This window comes from Geotrypetes seraphini, chromosome 7, assembly GCF_902459505.1.
Source record: "Geotrypetes seraphini chromosome 7, aGeoSer1.1, whole genome shotgun sequence".
Taxonomy (NCBI): Eukaryota; Metazoa; Chordata; class Amphibia; order Gymnophiona; family Dermophiidae; genus Geotrypetes; species Geotrypetes seraphini.
This window is the reverse complement of record NC_047090.1, coordinates 161,274,022-161,297,466: the sequence shown is the minus strand read 5'-3', so window position 1 is coordinate 161,297,466 and position 23,445 is coordinate 161,274,022. Positions and strand designations below refer to the sequence as shown.

General features: G+C 45.6%; 1 protein-coding gene across 2 annotated transcripts in view; it reads right to left on the bottom strand.

Moving 5' to 3' along the window:
- LOC117363381 overlaps positions 1–12,778 on the bottom strand; it is a 32,183-nt gene extending 19,405 nt beyond the window's left edge. The window contains exons 1-3 of one of the 2 annotated variants that reach the window (XM_033950989.1): positions 12,589–12,778; positions 12,190–12,257; positions 6,128–6,178 (exon numbers count right to left, since the gene is read on the bottom strand). In XM_033950989.1, the coding sequence (XP_033806880.1) occupies positions 6,128–6,178; positions 12,190–12,257; positions 12,589–12,682 (213 nt within the window). In that variant the 5' untranslated portion in view covers positions 12,683–12,778. The remainder of the gene's footprint in view (positions 1–6,127; positions 6,179–12,189; positions 12,258–12,588) is intronic. The other variant, XM_033950988.1, reaches the window with a different exon arrangement.
- Between the last annotated feature and the right edge of the window lie 10,667 nt (positions 12,779–23,445).

Below are 23,445 nucleotides of genomic sequence, written 5' to 3'. Positions count from 1 at the left end.
CCACATTCATATGCTGAAGATCCAGAATAGACCTCCAGTCTTCACTGCCTCCCTTTGGTACAATAAAGTATATCTGACCTAGCTCAAATGTTCAGGCGGTATTGGCTCTATAGCTTGAATATCCAGCAAGCGCTGAACGGTGGCTTGAACCTTGAGTGCTTTGTCAGGGTGACCACGAACCAATCTGCCAGAGTCCTAGCAAATTCCAGCTTGTAATGACGTAATGCGCATCCAGGCGGAAAGAAATGCTGAGAGCTACCCCCCTATCTGAAGAGGGGCATCCCTTGGCCTGGCGTCATTGTACCTTTTTGGTAGAAGGCGCAGAACAGGAGGTGGAAAGCTGATAATGCCGATAGCCAGTATATCGTCATCAGGAGCCCTGTGAAAATCTTTGTGACATGGCACTTGCATACGGTCAGGATCATCAAGAACCCCTGGAAGGTCTGGGTCTGCTATCAGGCTATCACAGAATCCATGAGGTCATCCAGACCTTTGCCAAACAATAACTGCCCCTTAAAAGGCAGCCTAGCCAAAGTAGCCTTGGAAGTGAAATCATAAGCCCACTGTCTGGTCCACAGCATTCTGCAGGCAGAGATGGAGTACGCCGATACCTTTGCCAAAACTCACATAATGTCATACAATGCATCAGCCATATAATCAATCCCAGCCAACAGAAGTTGAGGAGGGGGATCTACCGCCTCGCTCCAGTGTGCGTAGTCAAGAGACAGGTGCATGTGACAATACACGTTGTTGAAGCAGCTTTGATGTCCAAAGCAACTGCGTCAAAGAGTTTCCTGAGTACATATCCACAAGGCAAAAGCTGAGTTGAGCTGGAAGTTGAGGTCCTTTTACATAAAGAATAGAATTTCCTATATTCTTCATGATAAAATCACATGAAAAGATGGCACATCCAGAGCATTACTTTCTGAAGAGCATAACATTCTCACTGGTTGATGAATGCATAACAAAGCAACCAAGACAGGAGACATTTTTTCTAACTAATGCCTTAAAAAAACAAGAGACAATTTATAGCAAATGTGGTATTCAATAGGTAGCCAGTGAAGCGATTTTGCTCCATTTTGCTTCCCGTTTGTCAGCAATCAAGATTTAATCTGTTAAGAAATGCATCTTATACATTTAAGGCCAAATTAATTAAATGGATCACTTTCTTACTTAAAAAAGGGATATTCCCGGAAAACCTTGGTCATATTGTTGTTACACCAATTGTAAAAAGCTCAAAGGAATCTATTGCTTGTAAAATTAATTACAGGCCCATATCGAGTATCCCATTGTTTGTAAAACTTATAGAGGAGATGGTTAATGTGGACTTAGTAAACTATCTGGACAAATTTGATATTCTCCACGATCACCAATCTGGTTTTCGTACTGGTAACAGCACAGAAACTATTCTTACTTCACTATTAGATTATTTATATAAACAATTTAGTCTAGGCTTAAACGTTTTGATATTACAGCTAGACCTGAGTAGTGCATTCGATTTGGTTGATCACGATCTACTATTGATATGTCTGGAATCTATCGGAATTACAGGAAATGTTCAAAATTGGTTTAATGGCTTTTTGAAATGTAGATCGTACATGGTATACTCGATGGGGGACATATTCTTCTAGTTGATGTAATTCTTCTGGTGTCCCCCAGGGATTGCTGTTGTCACCTACTCTTTTTAATATTTACTTGATCTTTTTAGCCAACCTACTACAAGAATTGAAACTTGAATTTTTTATTTATGCAGATGATATTACTATTTTGCTGCCTTTGACCTATTTTACAGAAGAGATAATAGCCCAGGTTACTGTAATTTTGACAGATATACAAAGCTGGATGTCTAGATTTAAACTTAAACTAAATGCTGATAAAACAAAGTTTTTCTTGGCTAGTCCAAATGAAACTATTTCAGATAGGCAAATTTTAATTAATAATCAATCTTTTGAACTTGTCTCCTCTATTAGGATTTTGGAAGTTATATTAGATAGACATTTAGCATTTGAAGAGCATACGGACCTTATGATTAAGAAATGTTTTTGGACTCTTTGGAAATTACGAGCTATTAAAAAATACTTTGATTTTGACTCTATATATTGACAGTCTAATTCTGTCAATTCCTGATTACTGCAATGTTATTTACCTGGCATCTTGCAAGAAAAATTTAAAGCGTATTTGTTTAATACAAAATACGGCCGTACGCCTAATTTTTGGTCAAAGAAATATGATCATATTAGTTATTTTTACCAACAACTACACTGGTTGCCTTTTGAGGCACAGGTCCTTTTTAAATTTGGGTGTTTTTGTTTTAAGGTTCTCTTTGGTTTGCCCCCAAAATATTTATCCTCTCATTTCAAGTAAAGAATATTCGTAATGAATTCCTGTTTATTTATTCTACTATTAAGTCATGTCATTTCAAGAGATTTCATAGCAAAACAATTGCCTTTCAATTAGGCAAACAGAATTCCTGGCTGAGTCCTTTGATTTTTCAAAATCATTTGTATATTGCTTTTAGAAAGGTTTTAAAAACACATTTGTTTGATAAATTTATTACATAATATTTTTTATTGTTTTAATTGTACTACTTTTTTAATGCTACTTTGTATGATCTTATTGTTTTAATGGGTGGGCAGTATACAAGAAGATGTGATGAGATGAGGTGGTGGTGGTAGTGGTGTGGTGCCGATTATATTGGTTTGGAAGGCTTTATGTTTTGAGACTCCTGCAATTTTGATATTAGTTTATCTCACCAACCATCTTGATGAGTCTGCTCTTCACAGCAGACGCTTTTAATGGTCCTTCCAATTAGACAAAGACAATATGGACAGGTGCAAGTTTTTACAATGGCAACACCATGTGGAATAAGTCGATTGTAAGGGATTTTTTTTTTCCAGAAAACTTAAGGCTATTTTGATCAATAAGGAATTTGGTCCAATATAACATATTACAGCATTAGTAATGTTCTATTTATAGAAACATTTGTATTATTTGAAATGTTTACATGTAACCCACTAAGAAAGTGGGATGGATGGGCTATAAATCCATTAAAATATGGCCCATAGTGTATACCTGAAGACCAAATACACTGTGTCATACCATTCTTTAACCCCCTATGGAAATAGTGCCGATTCTGGAGGATGTCACAAGCATCATAAGTGAATCATATCAAGTGAAAGGTATACATCTCTATTTTTGAGAGGAACTGAGCAAGTTGAAAGTTTAGACCTTTCATGTGAATCCTCTGGAATGTTGAGAGAAAGTGCCTTTGAAAATTTCTAAAGGAATTTAGGATAGGTGATGTTCTCTTTAGAGAAGGGTTACCCTAAATGTCGATCGTGATCTACTGGTCGATCGCAAAAGCAACACCAGTAGATTGCACAGCCAGTATTCTTCCTAGCATATTCCCCCATGGTCACAGTCTCACCTTTAAAGTAATTATGGCAGCCTGCAGAACGAACGTAGCAGGCTGCCGTCAGCCTCTGTAGCTTGTTCCCTCTGCGGCGGTCCCACCCCTGACATTAGAGGAGGTGCAGGACCGCGGCAGAGGGAACGTGCTACAGATGCTGACGGCAGCCTGCTACATTCGCTCTGGTGGTAATTAGGCCCAGAGGGAAGAACGGAGGTGAGGGATCCAGTCTGAGGGAAGCAGCTCGATGATCCAGTCTGAAGGAAGCAGCGGAGGTAAGGCCCCGCATGTCAAGGTAAGACTGCCCGTCGTCAGCGACCCGGCGGGACGGAGGTTGCCTTAGAGACGCTGGATCGGGGGGGGGGGGGGTGTGGGAGACAAAAGGACCTTGAAGATGGGTGGGAAAGCAGCCTTGAACCAAAAGGAACGGGAAAGACAGGGCAGATCCTGGACTACTAGAGGGGTTAGAGAAGGGAAACACCCTGAACCGAAGAGAGAGAGGTGCCAGGCCCTGGGGAGGGGGAAGACAAAGAGAGTGAGAGAGATAAAGACCTGGACCAAAGGTGAGAGGACTCAAAATGTTAAAAGAAAGATAGAGAGAGGAAGAAACCTGAAACAAAGGGGAGGCAAAAGAAAGGGGGCAGATTTTGGACCATGGGAGGTGCAGACAGAAGAGACAGAAGAGGAGAGACCCTGAGGAAGAACAGAGAGATGCAAGATCATAACAGAAGAGGGAGACATGTTGCCAATAGTGGTGGAGAGAGAAAGAAAAGTTGGACTATATATATAGGTCTTTTACTAAGGCGCACTAGCCAATTTAGCGTGCACTAAATACTAATGTGTCCATAGAATATAATGGGCGCATTAGCACTTATCGTGCTAAATTGGCTAGCACACCATAGTAAAAGAGGGGGTATATGTTTAGTATTTTTGTGTTGGTAGACCATTTGACTTGGTCATTTTAAAAGTAGCTCGCAAGCCAAAGAAGTGTAGGCACCCCTGATCTAAAGCTTCTTAAACCTTTATGTCTAAATATTAATGACCAATTTAAAATGCAATAGTTATAATAAATGTGTGATCTAAAAATATTACATCGCACTGTATAAAGTGTAAAAATGTCCATGCATCATGTTTATTGCACATCACAAAAGTAGTATTTGACACAACTTATTTGTATAAGAACCTGTTAAGTCCACTCATGAACAGCCAGATGCAGCTTCTTGGTTTCTCATTTTCATAGGCCAACACATGTATTTTTGTTCTAAATTTTGTGTGGTGGAAGGAGTTACTGAGCTCTGAGGGAGTGCAGGTCAAATAAAATGATCTAAGTTAGCTCTTTAAAAATTAATTATAGCAGTGATCAATATATTAGAAAATTAGCATTTTTTTACATTTATTTTCCTGTGGGACTATTACTTAAGGACTTAACAGGATTTTGCACAAAACCAAAGACACGAAAACATTTCGCACTGGCTAATATGAGAACTTGACAAGTTTTTCAGCAAAAGTAAGTAGGCAATGAACAACCCTATGAAAGGATGCATCAGTAAGAAAATACATGTAAAGCAGGGGTGTCCAACCCGCGGCCCACATGCAGCCCAGCAAAGAGTTTTGTGCGGCCCAAGCTTCTCCGTCCCTTCCTTCTGTGACTCTCTCCAGTGGGTATTTAGCTTTCTAGCCGGCTCCTCATGAGTGATTCACGGCTGCTTCAAAAGCCTTCTCACATTCCCTTCCTTCTTTAACTCCCGGCAAGTGTTTATTTTATGGTCGGCTCCCTTGTTGCAATCCTCCGCGTGCGGAGTTGGCTCCTCCTGTGCGATCTGCGGCTGTGTCAGAAGCGTTCCCTCTGACATCACAACGTCAGAGAGAATGCTTTCGAAGCAACCGTGAATTGCGCATGAGGAGCTGACGCTGCACACGGAGGATTGCAGCAAGGGAGCCGACCATAAAATAAACACTTGCCGGAGGCAAAGAAGGGAATGAGACAAGGCTTTTGAAGCATCTGTGAATCGCTCGCGAGGAGCCAACAATGCACGCGGAGGACTGCAGCAAGGGAGCCCAATGATGGACCTGCCAAGACAACCACCAACAGGAAGGTACTTACGATACCAAGAATGACAACGTGCCATGAACAAAGATTTTCCACAATCACGGATGGCTCTTTTTATTTACCACAAAGGCAAAAAACAAAAACCTGAAACTGCTGCAAACTTAAATAGAAACCAAGCAAATTTGGCTAGTAATATGGGGCGAGGAGGACACCTCTCACCATAAACTCGGGAGAGAAGGAGATGGAAGAAAAATCTTATTGTGATTCTGTTTCATTCAATACCCACAAATTTCCATATTTGTGGATATTGAATGAAACATTAAACTACATCTTAAATACCTACCTCTCTTGGCAAACAAATGATTCCAACTCAAATATAGGACAAGGGCAGATAATTTAAATATACTTAAATTTGCTTACCAGATAGTGTAGCCACATTTAAATAAAATCTATTATAAGTAATCTGGCCCTCTGCATTATTTACAATTGCCCACCCTCTCATTGCTGTTATTTTAGCCAGTTGAAGTAATTATACCCAAATTGTATCAGAAGAAATAAAAATAAAAAAAGAGAACTGCTAACAAAAAACTTTTGTCACAATATTGTTTCTTGCAAAGTATGCGTGCACACTACACTTCAAAATATTAAAAGGAAGGAGCAGCAATTACCTCAGTATTGATGTCAGATTCAGAGTCAGTGCTGGAATCTACTTTACACTTCTGTTTAAAGAAAAAGCAAATTATAACATGCAATTCCAAATTACTTTCTCCTTTTATAGACCAATTAAACAGTAATTAGTTTGTGGTATAATTTTTTTGGCTTTTCTACACATTTTGTAGATATAATGAAAAAAGATGAATCTAGTAAGATGAACTTCATCTAGTAACTGGCAATATACCACTTTTTGGGATTTATTGAGTAAAGACATTCATGTCTACTACTGTCTCAGAATGGAAGATCATTGGACCATTACTGTTGCATCAGCTCAACAGAAGTACCAGTATACAGATTTATCTTTTCCACTTTTCCTCATTTGCATGATGACTCACGCAAGACGACTTATGATAGCTGAGAGCTCATACTGGGTTCAGTATGCCTAAGGTGACCATACGTCCTGTTTTCAACGGGACCATCCCGTTATCCCGATCCAACACTTCGGGATGCTGAAATGTCCCATTTTCAGGGGCAGCGTCACAAAGCTGTGCACGGGAACAACGGACCAGCAATTGCTTCCCCTTCCTGCTGTGCTAAAGCCTACCTCCCTCCCTGCCACGCTGATTCAACCCCCCCAGTCTGCCGCAGCTTCTTGACGCTCAGAAGCCTTCTTCATGACATCAATTCTGACATCGGAGGAGGTTCCGGGCCAGCCAGGCAGCGATTGGCTGGCCTGGAACTTCCTCTTCGACGTCAGAATTGACATCAGAAAGAAGGCTTCTGAGCGGCAAGAAGCAGCAGCTGCGATGGACCCGGGGGGGGGGGAGGGGTTTGAATCAGCACAGCAGGGAAGGAGGCAGACTTTAGTGTGGCAGGGAGGGAGATAGGCAGGCAGGCTTTGGCACGGCAGGCAGACTTGTAGGCTTAGGGGGAGGAGTGGGACAAAGGCTGGAAGTCAGTGAGGGGAACATAGGAAGGAGGCACTAAGGACATAGGAAAGATTCACTGAGGGCACTAAGGAGATAGGAAGGAGGCACTGGGGGCACTTCGGACATGGGAAGGGGCACTAAGGACATGGGAAGGAAGCACTGGGGGCACTAAGGACATGGGAAGGAGGCACTGGGGGCACTAAGGACATGAGAAGGGGCACTAAGGACATGGGAAGGAGGCACTGGGGGCACTAAGGACATGGGAGGAGGCATTGGGGGCACTAAGGACATGAGAAGGGGCACTAAGGACATGGGAAGGAGGCACTGGGGGCACTAAGGACATGAGAAGGGGCACTAAGGACATGGGAAGGAGGCACTGGGGGCACTAAGGACATGAGAAGGGGCACTACGGACATGGGAAGGAGGCACTGGGGGCACTAAGGACATGAGAAGGGGCACTAAGGACATGGGAAGGAGGCACTGAGGCACTAAGGACATGGGAAAGAGGCACTGAGGGCACTAAGGAGATGAGGAGGCACTGAGGGCACTAAGGACATGAGAAGGAGGCACTGGGGGTACTAAGGATATAGGAAGGAGGCACTGAGGGCACTAAGGACATGGGAAGGGACACTAAGGACATAGGAAGGAGGCACTGGGGGCACTAAGGACATGGGAAAGAGGCACTGAGGGCACTAAGGAGATGAGGAGGCACTGAGGGCACTAAGGACATGAGAAGGAGGCACTGGGGGTACTAAGGATATAGGAAGGAGGCACTGAGGGCACTAAGGACATGGGAAGGGACACTAAGGACATAGGAAGGAGGCACTGGGGGCACTAAGGACATAGGAAGGAGGCACTGGGGGCACTAAGGACATAGGAAGGAAGGAAGGAGGGAGGGAGGGAATAGAAAGGGGCAATTGTTGGGCCTGAGTGCAGAAGAAAGAAAGAAATGAAAGAATAGATGCACAGTCAAGGAAACACAACCAGATACTCATGAAATCACCAGACAGCAAAGGTAGGAAAAATGATTTTATTTTCAATTTAGTGATCAAAATGTGTCAGTTTTGAGAATTTATATCTGCTGACTATATTTTGCACTATATTTGTCTATTTTTCTATAGTTACTGAGGTGACATTGCATATTTTGAAGTCAGCTGCCATGACATCTTTGAAAACCTCCTAAATATAAATGATAATTAACATTTTCTCTGCATATAGTGTGTTTTGTGGGGGATTTTTTAATTTTATGGTTACCATTATGAATTAATAAGATATTATGTGTACATGAAAATGAATGGAAGAAATTGGGGGTGAGGCCTGACAATTAATAGATGTCCCGTTTTGATGAAAAAAATAAAGGGTCACATTAAGTATGCCCCTAAACCATGAGGGCTAAAAACAGGAAAGATCTGATGACAAACATTTCTTAAGCACTTCTTCTAGCCCAGGGGTGCCCAACGCGTCGATCGCGATCGACCAGTAGCTCAGGAAGGCAACTCGAGTCGATCGCACTCGTGTTGCCGTCCTGATCTACGGGCCGATCAGCCTTCCTCTCCAGTGTTCTCCCATCTGCCGCTGCTGAACATTAAAAAAAACCCCAAAAAAACCGGCTTGGAGATTTCAGCCCCTAGCGAACTTATGCTCCGGGCTCTAACGTGTGCGTGCAGGCTTCTCTTCTCTTCCCTCCGAAACCGGAAGTTATGTCCGGGGGGGGGGGGAGAAGGGAAGCCGGCACGCACATGTTGAGAGCCCTGAAGCAAGCGTTCGCTACGGGCTAAGGCGGGAGACAGGTCAGTGAAGCATTTCCTCTTCTTGCTGCCGGGTCCTGCCTACTTTCTGTTTCCGCGAAGGCAGGACCCGGCAGCATTTCCCCCAACAGTTCCTCGCGATGCTGGTCGGCCGAAGCAGGGAGAGGTTGGGGCGGCGTCGGCTTTTGGGCGTGTTATTGGCGTCGGCTTTCGGGCCTGTTATTGGTGGCGGTTTGGGTCCTGGTCCCCGATGGCAGTTTGGGTCCCCGATGGCAGTTGCAGTGTCTTGGGGGAGGGCTGGGAGAAAGAAAGAAAAAGGGCAGGCAGGGAGACAGAAGGAAAGAAGAGAAACAGAAAAAAAGGAAAGGGAGGCAGAGAGAAAGAAAGGGCAGGGGAGAGGAAGGAAAAGTTGGGGGAGGGAATGAGGTGTGGAGGAGAGGAAGCATACAGGCTGAAAGAAGGGAAGAAAGACTGGATGCACAGTCAGAAGAAGAAAGTGCAACCAGAGACTCATGAAATCACCAGACAAGGTAGGAAAAATGATTTTATTTTAAATTTAGTGATCGAAATGTGTCTCAATTTATATCTGCTGTCTATATTTTACACTAAGGTCCCCTTTTACTAAACCGCAATAGAGTTTTTTAGCGCAGGGAGCCTATGAGCGTCGAGAGCAGCGCTGGGCATTCAGCGCAGCTCCCTGCGCTCTAAAAACTGCTATCGTGGTTTAGTAAAAAGGGAGGGGGGTATATTTGTCTATTTTTGTATGGTTGTTACTGAGGTGATAGTGCATAGAGTCATCTGCTTTGACCTCTTTGAAAAACCCTGGAATAGGAATGATAATTAACATTTTCTATGCGTACAGTGTGCGTTGTGTTTTTTTAAAATTTTATTGTTGGTAGATCATTTTGACTTGGTCATTTTAAAAGTAGCTCGCAAGCCCAAAAAGTGTGGGCACCCCTGTTCTAGCCCTCTGAGGCTCACAACTATCAGACAGAACTCTGGAATGCACAGAGAGGGGCCTAAGGCCCTGATTAGCTCAGACACCTGAGTGCAGGGAGGTTCACAGTGGTGGGAGGGAATTTGCATCCCTCCTGCTGACTTTTGGGGAAGGATAGTGGAGGAGTTTGTTTAAGGGAGGGAGGGGGTTTCTGTGCGTGGGAGGGAGTGGTCATCTCTCCTACCGATTTTTTTATACTGGGGTCATTCATCGGTGGGGAAGGACCATCATCAGGGGGGTGGGGGCTTTTTTCTTTTTAATGGGGTAGATATTGCAAGTGTGTAACACATGCACATCTGTGCCATTAAAAAAAAAAAAAGAAAGAAAAAAGCCCCAACAGCTAAGTGGCAGGAGGCTGCTTTGGGGCTTCCCTTGCCACTCAGCTGTTCAGGCTTTCCCAAACTGGCTTTGCACACGTGTTATAATCGCTCTCACAGTGACTGATCAGATGGAATTAGGGGGAACCTCTATTCAAATAATTTGCATACAAACTTGTTAAACCATCAATCGTGGTTCCAGAGTCAGCCGAAAAATCAGCTAACAGCAATTCACACAGTCTTAACGACTGTGTTTTGTGAATCTAGCCCAGACATGGGCAACTCTGGTCCTCGAGGGACGGAATCCAATTGGGTTTTCAAGATTTCCCCCAATGAACATGCATTGAAAGCAGTGCATGCAAATAGATCTCATGCATATTCATTGGGGGAAATCCTGAAAACCCAATTGGATTCCAGTCCTCGAGGACCGGAGTTACCCATGTCTGATCTAGCCCCTGTTTGTTGATGGTATTCATATTTTTAGTTTTAAAAACTGCATATTTCCCTACAGCAAAGAACTTGTGCAACAGACATATATAGATTCGGTAATTTTGAGCTAGAAACAATTACTCGTCTCATGGATGGCTGTGAAGTGCTGATGGCAGAATATTTTTATAAAGGCATAAAATAGTTTGTCTCATTCATTGGAAAATAAGCATTACATCATCTGTGTACCAGAACTTAAGAGATGGGACTGATAAAAAGGCTAGATGACAAGAAAAAAGTCATGTTGTGGTAAAAGAGAAAACCACCAGAACAGCATTAACTATAGACTAGGTATCAGTCCCAAACAACTACTCAGTGAATCACAAGGAGAGAGGAAAAATCCTCAAGTACCAAGAAATCCATTCCAAAACCAAGATGATGTGGACAACAGATACAGAAATATTTCCAATACTTTTGGCTACCACAGACTTGATTAAAAAAACTTGCCAAGCACTCTTCATCTGTACATGTTACATCTTATGAACTAGAGGTCTGCACGGGAACGGGGATCGCGGGAACCCCCCTAACCCAGGGGACTCCCACAGGGACCCCTCTCTGGCCCACGGGACTCCCACGGAGACCCCCCTCTGGCCCACGGGACTCCCACGGAGACCCCCCTCTGGCCCACGGGACTCCCACGGGGATGGAAGGCTTTGGAAGCAGGGTTCGTCCATAATGGACACGTCAGCCTTAGTAAAAAAAGGGGGGTTATAAATTAATTACCTGAACAGAAAACAAAAAAAGGGTTCCACCAAAGAGATTCCACAAGGAAAACAGCAGTGCAAACACAAAAGAAACTGTGGAATTGATGATCCTGTCAAAAGTAATTGCTGCTTTTTATGGGGACGGGCAGGGATGGAGGTAATTCCTTGTGGGGATGGGTGGGGACGGAGAGGATCCAGGTGGGGACAGAGAGGATCCTGGCAGGGATGGGTGGGATTTCTGTCCCAGTGCAACTCTCTACTATGAACTCCAGGAGGAGGCTCTCTTTGGAACAAGTCAACTCTGTGGCAAGCATGAACAGTAAATTTGAAGAGACCGAGATCATGCTTCACAGATCATGACTTAGGAACAAGGTTCATTCTTGTCACAAAACTAACTAATTTGGATAAATCCCCCCCGCCCCATAATTACTATATCCATGTTTTTGTTCTCTTTAGGCTTCCGCAGGTGGTGTCATGATTGTTGCATTTGTCCAGACGTGGCAAGATTCAGACAATTGCAACAATTACAACCATGTTCTCTAGAGAATGCCAACACCATCGAGTTCCACTTAAAAGTTCTATGCCCCGAAGAAATAAGGCTCCAAATAACAGGAAGGATTTCTTATAAACATTATACAATAATATAAAGGAAGAGTTACAACAACCGTTCCAGACAAATTAGCAAAAGTGAATTCACCTCTGCAGGTTAAGGGGGAGCCTGTGTAGACGACTGCATCACCCCCACCCCAATAGGTTAAAACCACTTTGGGTAGCCGGGGGGTTTTTTCAGTCAAGAACGGCACCAAATAATTCTGAAGAATACTGAACACGAAATTAAAAAGTATATCCATATTCAGTCTAGAGATAAAAACTTTTTCTTTTTTTTTTTTTTTACCATATATTTAAGCGCCAATGTGTCCACTAAATCCAAACTCGTATCAAGCTCCATTAGGTTACAAGGGTCTAAGGAAAAGAAGAAAAGGATAATGATTACTGAAGAAGCTCCTAAAGGTTTTTCACACCTTTCAGCTCTAAGCGCGGGAATCCATCCGCTGGAGGGCAGAGGAGAGAGAAAATGCCGTGGCTACGGCTACATCCCGCCTCCCTTTAGCGCTAGCCGTACCCGACCCCCTAACTGCGTCTGCTCCGCGCTCTGGCCACGGATGTCATTCCCCAACTAACAAAACAAACAAAAAGGCTGCCCCGGACCAGTGAGCGGTCTAGCCGAAGAAGGACCGTGCGGGGAGTGGGGGGGGGGGGGGGGGGAGGACGGCCGGCGCGATGAAAGCCGCACCTGAGCTGGTATCCCGCCGGCCTCGACTTCGCCGCTTTCTCCTGCTCCCCGAGGCTGACATCTCCAGCGCCCTAGGTGGACCCGCCGGCTCCATCTTTATAAGTTCGGTTCAGGGTTCCAGCACGCCCCCTGCTGCCTCCTCCTACAGTCACAGGCCTAGTTCCTCAGCTACCATAAATAAAGCAATACGTTTGTGGGTACACTGGAGTACAGAGCTGCCAAAGGGCCCCCATGTTTTAGAGAGAGATTTTAAGGCAATGGCCTCCCCCCCTTTCCTCTTCTTGACTACCCCAGTTCACCAAAATTCCTCAGCCAGAGCACCCACCACCAAAGCCACCTCTCCAGTACCAGGAAATACCTTAAAAAAATTAATTCTTTATTGATTTTCCAAAACTTCAACAGTGCAATACAACAAATGCAACGGATAAATCAGGGGTGTCCAACCTTTGGCTTCCCTGGGCCGGCAAGACGGTAAACACTGCATTGCCCTTGACCTGGGGCCACACAAAATACTTCATGGGGCCGCAGGTTGGACACCCCTGGTATAAATTATACAATAAAAGCATATTCAACTTTCACATGTTCATTATCAACCATTTTCCCCCACCCACCCAATAATCATTCAATAAAACACAAAAACATATATTACCAAAAAAACCTTACCCTATTCTGAATAATGATATCTTCCCACCCATCCCAGTCAGTTTTTTGTTTACTTTGGTACATATGCAGGGAAGGGTGGGAGGGGGTTATTTATGTCATAAATTGATTTTTAAATATCAGGAGATACCTTAATGAAATGTGATCTCCTGCTGCAGTAACAGTGGCATCCCCAGACAGAAATATTTGACAAAGGGGGGGGGGGGAGAAGAGGAGTCAAAGTTGATATTTCTGCACACCATTCCCTCCACCAAAGCAAAAACCCCTCCTTTACCCATTTTTCAATTAGCAATATAAGACACTATGAACTTCTATGCCTAGAGAAACCCTCTTCCACCTAGTTTCAGCCAAGTAGTGTAGTAGTTAGAGCTACAATCTGAGCACCCTGAGGCTGTGGGTTCAAACCCTGTGTTGCTCCTTGTGACCCTGGCAGTGGCATAGCAAGGGTGAGAGGTGCCCGAGGTGGTGGCTCACCTCCCTACCCTTTTCTCTGTTCCCCACCCCTCTTCCCTCATACTCTTTAATATTCATCGCGCAAGCAGTAACATCAAACTGCTGCTCATGTCAGCATTGGTTATTTCTCTGACATCACTTCCTAGGCAGATCCAGGAAGTGACATCAGAGTAAGAGCTAACGCTGGCACGAGCAGCAGGCTGGGGTTGCTGCTCACGCCATAGTCTATATTCACTAAGCAAACTGATTGTGTACTGATCGGTTTGAGACCCCATAATGAGCAAATTTCCCTCCAGCCTGATTCACTTACCTCTTCTGCAATCCGCTTCGAATCCATGCATTCAAATGAGGAGAAACACATGCAAATTGGACAGCGACCCGATTGACTACACAAAATTTCACATCGGACAGGGCTGGCCGGTCAACGGAAGAAGCGACTGCTGAAGACCAGTTGTTCAGTGGTTTCCAACTGCATATCCTGCTCTCTGCCCCAACTCAAGCACAAATCTCCTGCCCTACCCAAAGTCCTGCTCTCTGCCCTGAAGTCCTGCGAGCCCATGGTTTTAACACACAAGTTTAAAGCAGGTTAAAACCACAGGCTCGCAGGGCTCAAAACTACTTAAAAAAAAGATTGTGGGTCTGATGGACCGAAAGTTTGGAGGAGGAGGGGTGCTTGGTCCATCCTGCTCCTTAGGCTCACCAACCCCTTGGAAGGGCAGGGCCCGATACCCCCCCCCCCTCCCTCACATCTAAGTTAGGAGCAGGAGGAGTGCTCGGTCCTTCCTGCTCCTAGGCCTCCCACCCCAGTCCTGGTCGGCCCACCCAACCCAGTACCTGTAAAATAGTTGGGAACAGGAGGGGTGCCTGGTCTCTCCTGCTCCTTGGGCAAGGCTCCCTAACATCTTCGGGAGCAGGAGGGGTGCCCAGACCCTCCTCCTGCTCCCAACTATTTTACAGGTACCAGGGAGGGCGGGCCGAGGAGCAGGAGTGACTGAGATCCCTCCTGCTCACAACTTTTTACTGCAGGGGGTGGGTTGTGCCGGTCGGCATGGGGGGGGGGGGGCAGGGCTGTGCTGCATGCATGCATTTTATTTTTTTTTTTTAAACACTGATGGCAGGAGGGAGCTGGCATCCCTCCTGCTTTTTTCTCCATGAAGGGGGGGGGGTAGGCATGGCACAGCAGGGCAGGCAGGAGATATTGGAGCCGGGGGGGGGGGGCTCTCTTGCCTGCTCCCGGATTCTCCTGCTCTCTGTCACTGTTCTCCATAGTGCAGGCCAGCTTTAAAACCATGGGCTTGCACTGCAGGGAATGGCAGCAGAGAGCAGGAGAGTCCAGGAGCAGGCACGAGCTCTGGACTGGGCTGAGCTCTGACAGCAGTGACATGAGGCTGCTTCTCCTGTCACTACTGTCAGGGTGTGAGCATGAGCGGGGATCGCTCTGGCTGTGGGTAGGGGGCGTGCTTATGATCGTTCCCATTTGCATGCAGGCCTTTACTGAATCAGTCGGCTGGCATGCAATAGGAAACGGATCGTGCACGGTTTGGAGGTTTAGTGAATCCTGCCCCATGAACGTTTAAAAGGTACAAGGGAAGGGGCATGTGTGCACGGTAGTGGGAGGAGGCAGAGATTGTGTGGAGGAGGATGATGGGTGCCGGCACCCCCTCCAAGATAACACCTATGGTGGACCGTTACCCCCCCTCCCCCTTACTAGGCCACTGGGCAAGTCACTTAATCCTCCACTACCCCAGCTACATTAGACTCTTGTGAGCCTACTGGGACAGACAGGGGAAATGCTTAAAGTACCTGTATGTAAAACACATTGAATGTGATTGTAAAACTACAAAAAGGCAGTATATGAGGCCCAATCCATTTCCCCTATAATTGATTGCATCATTCAACAAATTATTCTGTATAATGTGAAGTCTGGATCCTGTACAGGATTGGTCAGAATCTCAATATAAACCCCACAGCTCCAGTTCTGTATCACAAACTCCATATTCCCCATTGGTCATGAACATTTTTATTTTGGGTGCCAAGGCCCTGCTCTTAAATAGGGTCAAACATTAGAAAATAGCACAAAACTGCAAAAATACATTCAAAACCTATATAGCAAACTTACTAAAGTATAACAAGCCTCCCAACAGTACTGTAAATATTTCACTGGGGCTGGGCCTTAGAGGATCACTAAACCTAATGGGAAATTAAAACAAGCTGGACTATTACATATCCCTACAGATGGTAGCAGAATCCACTACATTGGTCATACATGGAGAACATAAGACAACCCCGGCCTGATACAAAACAGACCACAAAATCTAAAATGGAGACATACCCTTTGTCCAAGAAAGTCAGATTCTCTCTGCAGTGCAGTATTGGTAAAAGAGAAACAGAAATGCACTTTCTTCTCTCACCTTCTTTTCCTTCTCTACATGTCTGCCATGACTCTATGGTTTGGGGTTTTTTTGTTTTTTCTTTCTCTGCCTTTATAGCCGGTGGATATTATATACTTGGATTTTCAGAAAGCGTTCAACAAAGTTCCACATATAAGACTCCTCAGGGAACTGCCGAGCCATGGAATAGAAGAAGATATACTAAGATGGATAGGCAAATGGCTAGAGAACAGAAGGCAGAGAGTGGGCATAAATGGGAAGTTCTCAGACTAGGAAAATGTGACTAGCAGTGTGCCCCAGGGCTCGGTACTCAGGCCCATCTTATTTAATATTTTCATCAATGACCTAGAGGATGGAACATCTAGTGAGATCAAGTTTGCAAATGACACAAAGCTATGCCGGGCCATCAAATCACAGAAGGACAGTGAGGAATTCCAGAGTGACTTGAGCCAATTGGAGAATTGGACAGATAAATGGCAGATGAAGTTTAATGTGGAAAAATGAAAAGTGATGCACTTAGGCAGAAAAAATAAGGAACACAAGTATAGTATGTCAGGTGCAACTCTGGGAAAAACTGAACAGGAAAAGGACCTGGGAGTATTAATCGATAGGACACTGAAGCCGTTGGCGCAATGCACGGCGGCAGCAAAGAACGCAAATAGAATGCTAGGCATGATAAAGAAGGGAATCACGAGTAGATCGGAGAAAGTTATGCCGCTTTATAGGGCGATGGTCAGACCACACTTGGAATACTGTGTCCAGCATTGGTCTCCATACCTAAAGAAGGATATAAAACTGCTAGAGTGTGCAGAGACGAGCAACAAAGCTGGTGAAAGGTATGAAGGACCTGGATTACGAGGAAAAGACTTAAGAGACTGGGGTTGTTCTCTCTTGAGAAAAGGAGACTGCGAGGGGATATGATCGAGACTTTCAAAATACTGAATCAACAAAATAGAGCAGGAAAAAACATTATTTACAATGTCCAATGTAGCACGGACAAGAGGATATGGGCTGAAGCTAAGGGGGGGACAAGTTCAGGACAAATATCACATGGAATGCTCTCCCAGAAGAGGCAATTGCGGAATCCACCGTTCTAGGATTTAAGGGTAAGTTAGATGTACATCTCCTTATGAGTGGTATGAAGTGACATTGGTAAGGGTAAGCTAGATGCCCTACTCTTAACGAGAAGCTTAGAGTGATATGGGGACTGGAACTGTGCCAGGGTACACCTGGCGGGGCCTCCGTGTGTGCAGATCACCAAACTTGATGGACCTAGGGTCTGTTTCGGAGATGGCGCTTCTTATGTTCTTCCTTTCTGTCTTCTTAATCCCCTCCTTTTTACCTCTCAGCTACTTACTGTCATTTCCCATCTTCCTCTTGTCTCTTTTCCAGCACTCCCCTAGCTCTGTCTCTCTCCCTAGTCCTCCATTTCCTAGTAAATGACAGGAAAGACCTGCTCAACATCCTCTGTACTTTCCCTCAGCCATTACCTCCCTTCCACTGCCTCTCCTCTCACCACTAACACCTCCATCCCTGCCTCATTTCTTCCTTTGCCTCCAGACTATTAATCTCACCCTCTACCCCATTCATATTGCCTCTATCACCTTTTTAACCCTGTTCCTCTTAATCCCTCAGAGATCCAACCTCTTCCTCCAATACTCCTTCTCAGCACCCCATCCCTTTTCAATGCTTTTCATTTTCTCTATCCCCTTCCAGGTCATTCATATTATGTCTGTCTTCCCCATCACCCCTCACTCATTCTCTCAACCCATCAATACAGACTCCTCCTATTTAGTAATTGACAGAATTTTGACTATCTCCTCAAAAGCCTTTCATTCCTAGTTCCTTCCCCAGTATTCCCTAATCCAATCACCAATTCCCAGTCATTTTCTGCTGTTTCCCTAGCCCCTTCTAGTTTATTCTATCTTCTGCTCTCTTCCCCCAACCCTGAGCTCATCTTCTGCTTTTTTTTTCCAGAATCTCTGGTCAATTTGATATTTATTTTCTATCCATGTCCAGCATCGTTCCCTCTGCATCACTATCGGTCCTGTCTAGCATCTACCCTCTGTGTTCCCATGTCTAAGACCTGCTCACTCTCTCCAACTCTCCCTGTGTCCCCATGTCCAAGACCTGCTCACTCTCTCCATCTCTCACTCTGTGTCCAGCTTTTCCCCTTTTCCATTAGAACATATAAGTTGTATTACTGAGACAGCCCAAATGTCCATCAAGTCCAGTGTCCTGTTTCCAACAGTGACCAAGCCAGGTTACAAGTACCTGGCAATATCTCACAAGAGTTAAACATATTTAATGCTGCTTATCCTATAAAAATGCATTGGATTTTCTTTTTCTTCCTGCATCTCTCATTTCAGGAGACATTTTCTCTCTCCATCTTTGGGTGTAGTGTCTCTCACTCTCCCCTCTGCTAATCTGCCATACCCCAGTCCAGTCTCTCTCCTCCCCCCATCTTATCTAATCATTCTCTTTTATCTAGGCAAGCTCCCCTGTGGTCAAGCATATTCTCCATAGACAGCAGGAGAATGCAGCCACACTTGAAGGTGAAGTCCTCTGACTGAGCCTGAGTGCTGGTGCTCTCCTAGCTAATGGTAAGCTTTGAGCTTACTGGGCATGTGCAAGGGGACCCTACTCCTAGAAACTACAATCCTGGATTGGTTTGACAAAAAAGCAGGCAGAAATACAAACAGCACAGTTACTTACCGTAACAGGTGTTAACCAGGGACAGCAGGCAGATATTCTTGACTGATGGGTGACGGCACCGAAGGAGCCCCGGTACAGACAATTTTAGAGTGATTGCACTCTAAGAACTTGGAAAGTTCTAGTAGGCTGCACCGTGCACGCCTGAGTGCCTTCCCGCCCGACAGAGGCGCGCGGTCCCCAGTTAGGATAAGCCAGCTAAGAAGCCAACTCGGGGAGGTGGGTGGAACGCAAGAATATCTGCCTGCTGTCCCTGGATAACACCTGTTACGGTAAGTAACTGTGCTTTATCCCAGGACAAGCAGGCAGCGTATTCTTGACTGATGGGTGACCTCCAAGCTAACAAAAAGAGGGATGGAGGGAAAGTTGGCCATTAGGAAAATAAATGTTGCAAAACAGATTGGCCGAAGTGTCCATCCTGTCTGGAGAAAGCATCCAGACAATAATGAGATGTGAAAGTATGAACTGAGGACCAAGTAGCAGCCTTGCAGATTTCCTCAATAGGAGTGGAACGGAGGAAAGCTACAGATGCTGCCATAGCTCTAACCCTATGGGCTGTAACAGAACCTTCCAGTGTCAGTCCGGACTGAGCATAACAGAATGAGATGCAAGCAGCAAGCCAATTTGACAACGTACGTTTAGAAACAGGATGTCCCAATTTATTAGGGATCAAAGGACAGGAAGAGTTGGGGAGTTGATCTGTGGGGTTTAGTACGCTCTAAATAGTAAGCTAAAGCATGCTTACAGTCCAAAATATGCAAAGCCTGTTCTCCAGGATGAGAATGAGGTTTCGGGAAGAATACAGGCAGGACAATCGACTGGTTGAGATGAAATTCAGAGACAACCTTAGGGAGAAACTTTGGATGTGTACGCAGAACCACCTTGTCATGATGAAAGACTGTAAAAGGTGGATCAGCAACTAGTGCATGCAACTCACTGACCCTCCTGGCAGAGGTGAGAGCAATAAGGAAGACCACTTTCCAAGTGAGAAACTTGAAATGAGCTGTAGCCAAAGGTTCAAACGGAGGCTTCATTAAGGCGGAAAGAACCACATTAAGATCCCAGATTACAGGAGGGGGCTTGAGAGGTGGTTTCACATTGAAAAGTCCCCGCATGAATCTGGAAACTAAAGGATGAGCCGAGAGAAGTTTCCCATGAACCGGCTCATGAAAAGCAGAAATGGCACTGAGGTGGACTCTGATGGAAGTAGACTTGAGACCAAAGTCAGACAAAGAAAGAAGATAATCCAACAAGGTCTCAACTGCAATCAAAGTGGGATCATGATGATGAAGAAGACACCAGGAAGAAAACCGAGTCCACTTCTGTTGGTAGCATTGGAGTGGCTGGTTTCCGAGAAGCATCCAGAATAGAACGAACGGGCTGAGAAAGAAGCGAAGAAGCTGAGGTCAGCCCGAGAGATACCAAGGTGTCAGGTGCAGAGCCTGGAGATTGGGATGCAGAAGGGACTGTTGATGTTGAGTAAGCAGAGAAGGAAACAGTGGAAGAAGAATGGGCTCCCTGGAACTGAGCTGAAGTAGAAGGGAGAACCAATGTTGTCTGGGCCACCGTGGAGCGATGAGAATCATGGTGGCTTGTTCCCTCTTGAACAAGGTCCGTAACATGAGAGGCAGAGGAGGGAAAGCATACAGGAACAGATTGGACCAATCCAGGAGAAACGCATCCGCTTCCAAACGGTAAGGAGAGTAGAGTCTGGAGCAAAAGTGGGGCAGATGATGATTGTGAGGAGCTGCAAAAAAGTCTATCTGAGGAGTGCCCCATTGAGCGAAAATGGACTGGAGAGTCATGGGATCGAGAGTCCATTCGTGGGGTTGGAGAATTCTGCTGAGATTGTCTGCCAAGGAATTCTGCTCCCCCTGAATGTAGACAGCCTTCAGGAATAAATGGTGAGCTGTCGCCCAAGACCAAATCTTTTGGGCTTCCTGACATAACAGATGAGAGCCTGTCCCACCCTGTTTGTTAATGTAGTACATTGCAACTTGATTGTTCAAAGTAGCAGAACTTCAGGAGAGAAGATGTTGGAAAGCCTTGAGGGCATAAAACATCGCCCGGAGTTCCAGGAAATTGATGTGATGTTTCTTTTCCTGAGCAGTCCAAAGGCCCTGAATTTGGAATTCGTTCAAGTGAGCCCCCGAAGGCATAAGGGGAGGCGTCGGTGGTGATGACTAGTTGATGAGGAGGCAGATGGAACAGGAGGCCTCTGGAGAGATTGTAAGATTTCAACCACCATTGTAGAGATTGACGAAGAGATGATGTCACAGATATATGTCGTGAGCAAAGATCCGTCGCTTGGGACCACTGGGTAGCTAGGGTCCACTGAGGAGTGCGCAGGTGAAGACGTGCGAAGGGGGGTGATATGAACTGTAGAGGCCATGTGACCCAAGAGTATCATCATTTGCTTGGCAGAGATAGATCGCAGTGGAAGTACCTGCTGACAGAGATATTGAAGGGTCTGAAGACAGTTGGACGGAAGAAACGCTCTCATGAGGACTGTGTCCAGGACCGCTCCTATGAACTGAAGTCTCTGAGTGGGGATGAGATGTGATTTGGGTAGATTGATCTCGAACCCCAGAAGTTGGAGAAAAAGGATGGTCTGGTTGGTGGCATGTAGCACCGCTTGAGAGGAAGTGGCTTTGATTAACCAGTCGTAGAGGTAGGGGAAGACCTGAAGATGATGAGAGCGGAGAAAAGCAGCCACCACAATGAGACATTGGTGAACACCCTGGGAGAGGAGGCAAGACCGAAGGGTAACACCTTGTACTGGTAGTGACAGCGATTGATCATGAAGCGGAGGTACTGTCTGGAGGCCGGATCGACCGGAATGTGAGTGTATGCCTCTTTGAGATCGAGGGAGCATAGCCAGTCGCCCTGAGTGAGAAGAGGGTAAAGAGTGGCCAGAGAAAGCATTTTGAATTTTTCTTTGACTAAGCATTTGTTGAGATCGCGAAGATCTAATATGGGTCCGAGATCTCCGTTTTTTTGGGAACCAGAAAATAACGGGAGTAGAATCCCTGCCCCTTCTGATCTAGAGGAACTTCCTCTATTGTGTTCAGAAGAAGGGATTGGACCTCCTGAAGGAGGGAGGACTGAGGAGTGTTCAAAGCAGACTCTTTTGGAGGACTTTGGGCAGGAAGAGTCTGAAAGTTGAGAGAATAGCCGTGACGGATGATGTTGAGGACCCAGTGGTCCGAAGTGATGATCTCCCAACGGCTGATGAACAGAGAAAGACGTCCTCCTATGGGTTGAGGCAGATGGGCGGATGGTAGAATACTGACTATGTCCTGGAGAATGCAGTCAAAAGGGTTGGGTAGACTTCTGCTGAGGAGGAGGCTTCAGATGTTGATGCTGTTGCGCACGAGGTAGTTGACGTTGTTGCTGATGTTGGCGTCTAGGTTGCTGGGGAACCGATGGCAAGGGTCTAGCAACATAACGGCATTGATAGGCTGATTGTTGCCGAAAAGGCCGGGCAGGTGGAGTCTTCTTCTTGTTTTTAAGAAGAGTGTCCCAGCAAGTCTCATGTGCCGATAATTTTTGTGTGGTTGAGTCAAGAGAGTCACCAAAAAGTTCATCCCCTAAGCACAGCATTAGCCAGGCGATCTTGATGGTTGACATCAAGTTCCGATACTCTCAGCCAAGCCAGGCGCCGCATGGCAACAGACATTGCCGTGGCTCTTGAGGTAAGTTCAAATGTATCATAGATTGAACGTACCATGAATTTCCGAAGCTGGAGAAGGGAGGAAGAACACTGACGAAAAGCAGATCGTTTGCGGTCAGGTAAGTATTTCTCAAAAGAAGCTAAGTTCTGAATCAGGTGCTTCAACTAAAAAGAGAAATGAAAGGCATAATTACCTGATCTATTTGCCAACATAGCATTTTGGTACAACCGTTTTCCAAATTTGTCCATGGCCTTTCCTTCTCTGCCAGGAGGGACTGAGGCATATACACTAGATCCCGCAGACTTTTTGAGAGTAGACTCCACTAATAATGATTCGTGCGGGAGCTGGGGTTTATCAAACCCCAGGATGGGGATAACCTTGTATAAGGAGTCTAACTTACGAGGCGCCCCTGGAATGGTTAAGGGAGTTTCTAGGTTCTTATAGAAAGTCTCCCGTAAAATATCATGGAGGGGCAACTTCAGAAATTCCCTTGGAGGCTGGTCGAAATCCAATGCATCCAGGAATGCCTTGGATTTTTTGGACTCAGCCTCCAAGGGAATTGAAAGAGACTCACACATCTCCTTCAGAAAAGTAGTAAAGGAGGAATTGTATGGTTTAGAGGGTGGATCCTCCTCACCAGAAGAAAACTCACCCTCAGAGTATAGTGGCTCTTCAGAGTCACCCCAGAGGTCAGGATCCCTAACTTGAGAACTTTGATCTCGGGAATCCGGTGTCGAGGGCTCAAGGTGTCGGGATTTACACACAGACTTGCCCGACCGCAAAGAAGCGGTACCGGGAGAGGTTAAGGGCTGCAATGATGCCGAAGTTTGGACAGCCTGATGAAGAGCTCTCGGTTCCGGTGCCAGTATCGGCATGGAAGTTAGGAAGCTGAATGGACCGGTACCGACAGAGTGGAAGCGGACAATGGAGGTTGTTCCACTGGCGGTACCGGTGGTTCAGACCGGACC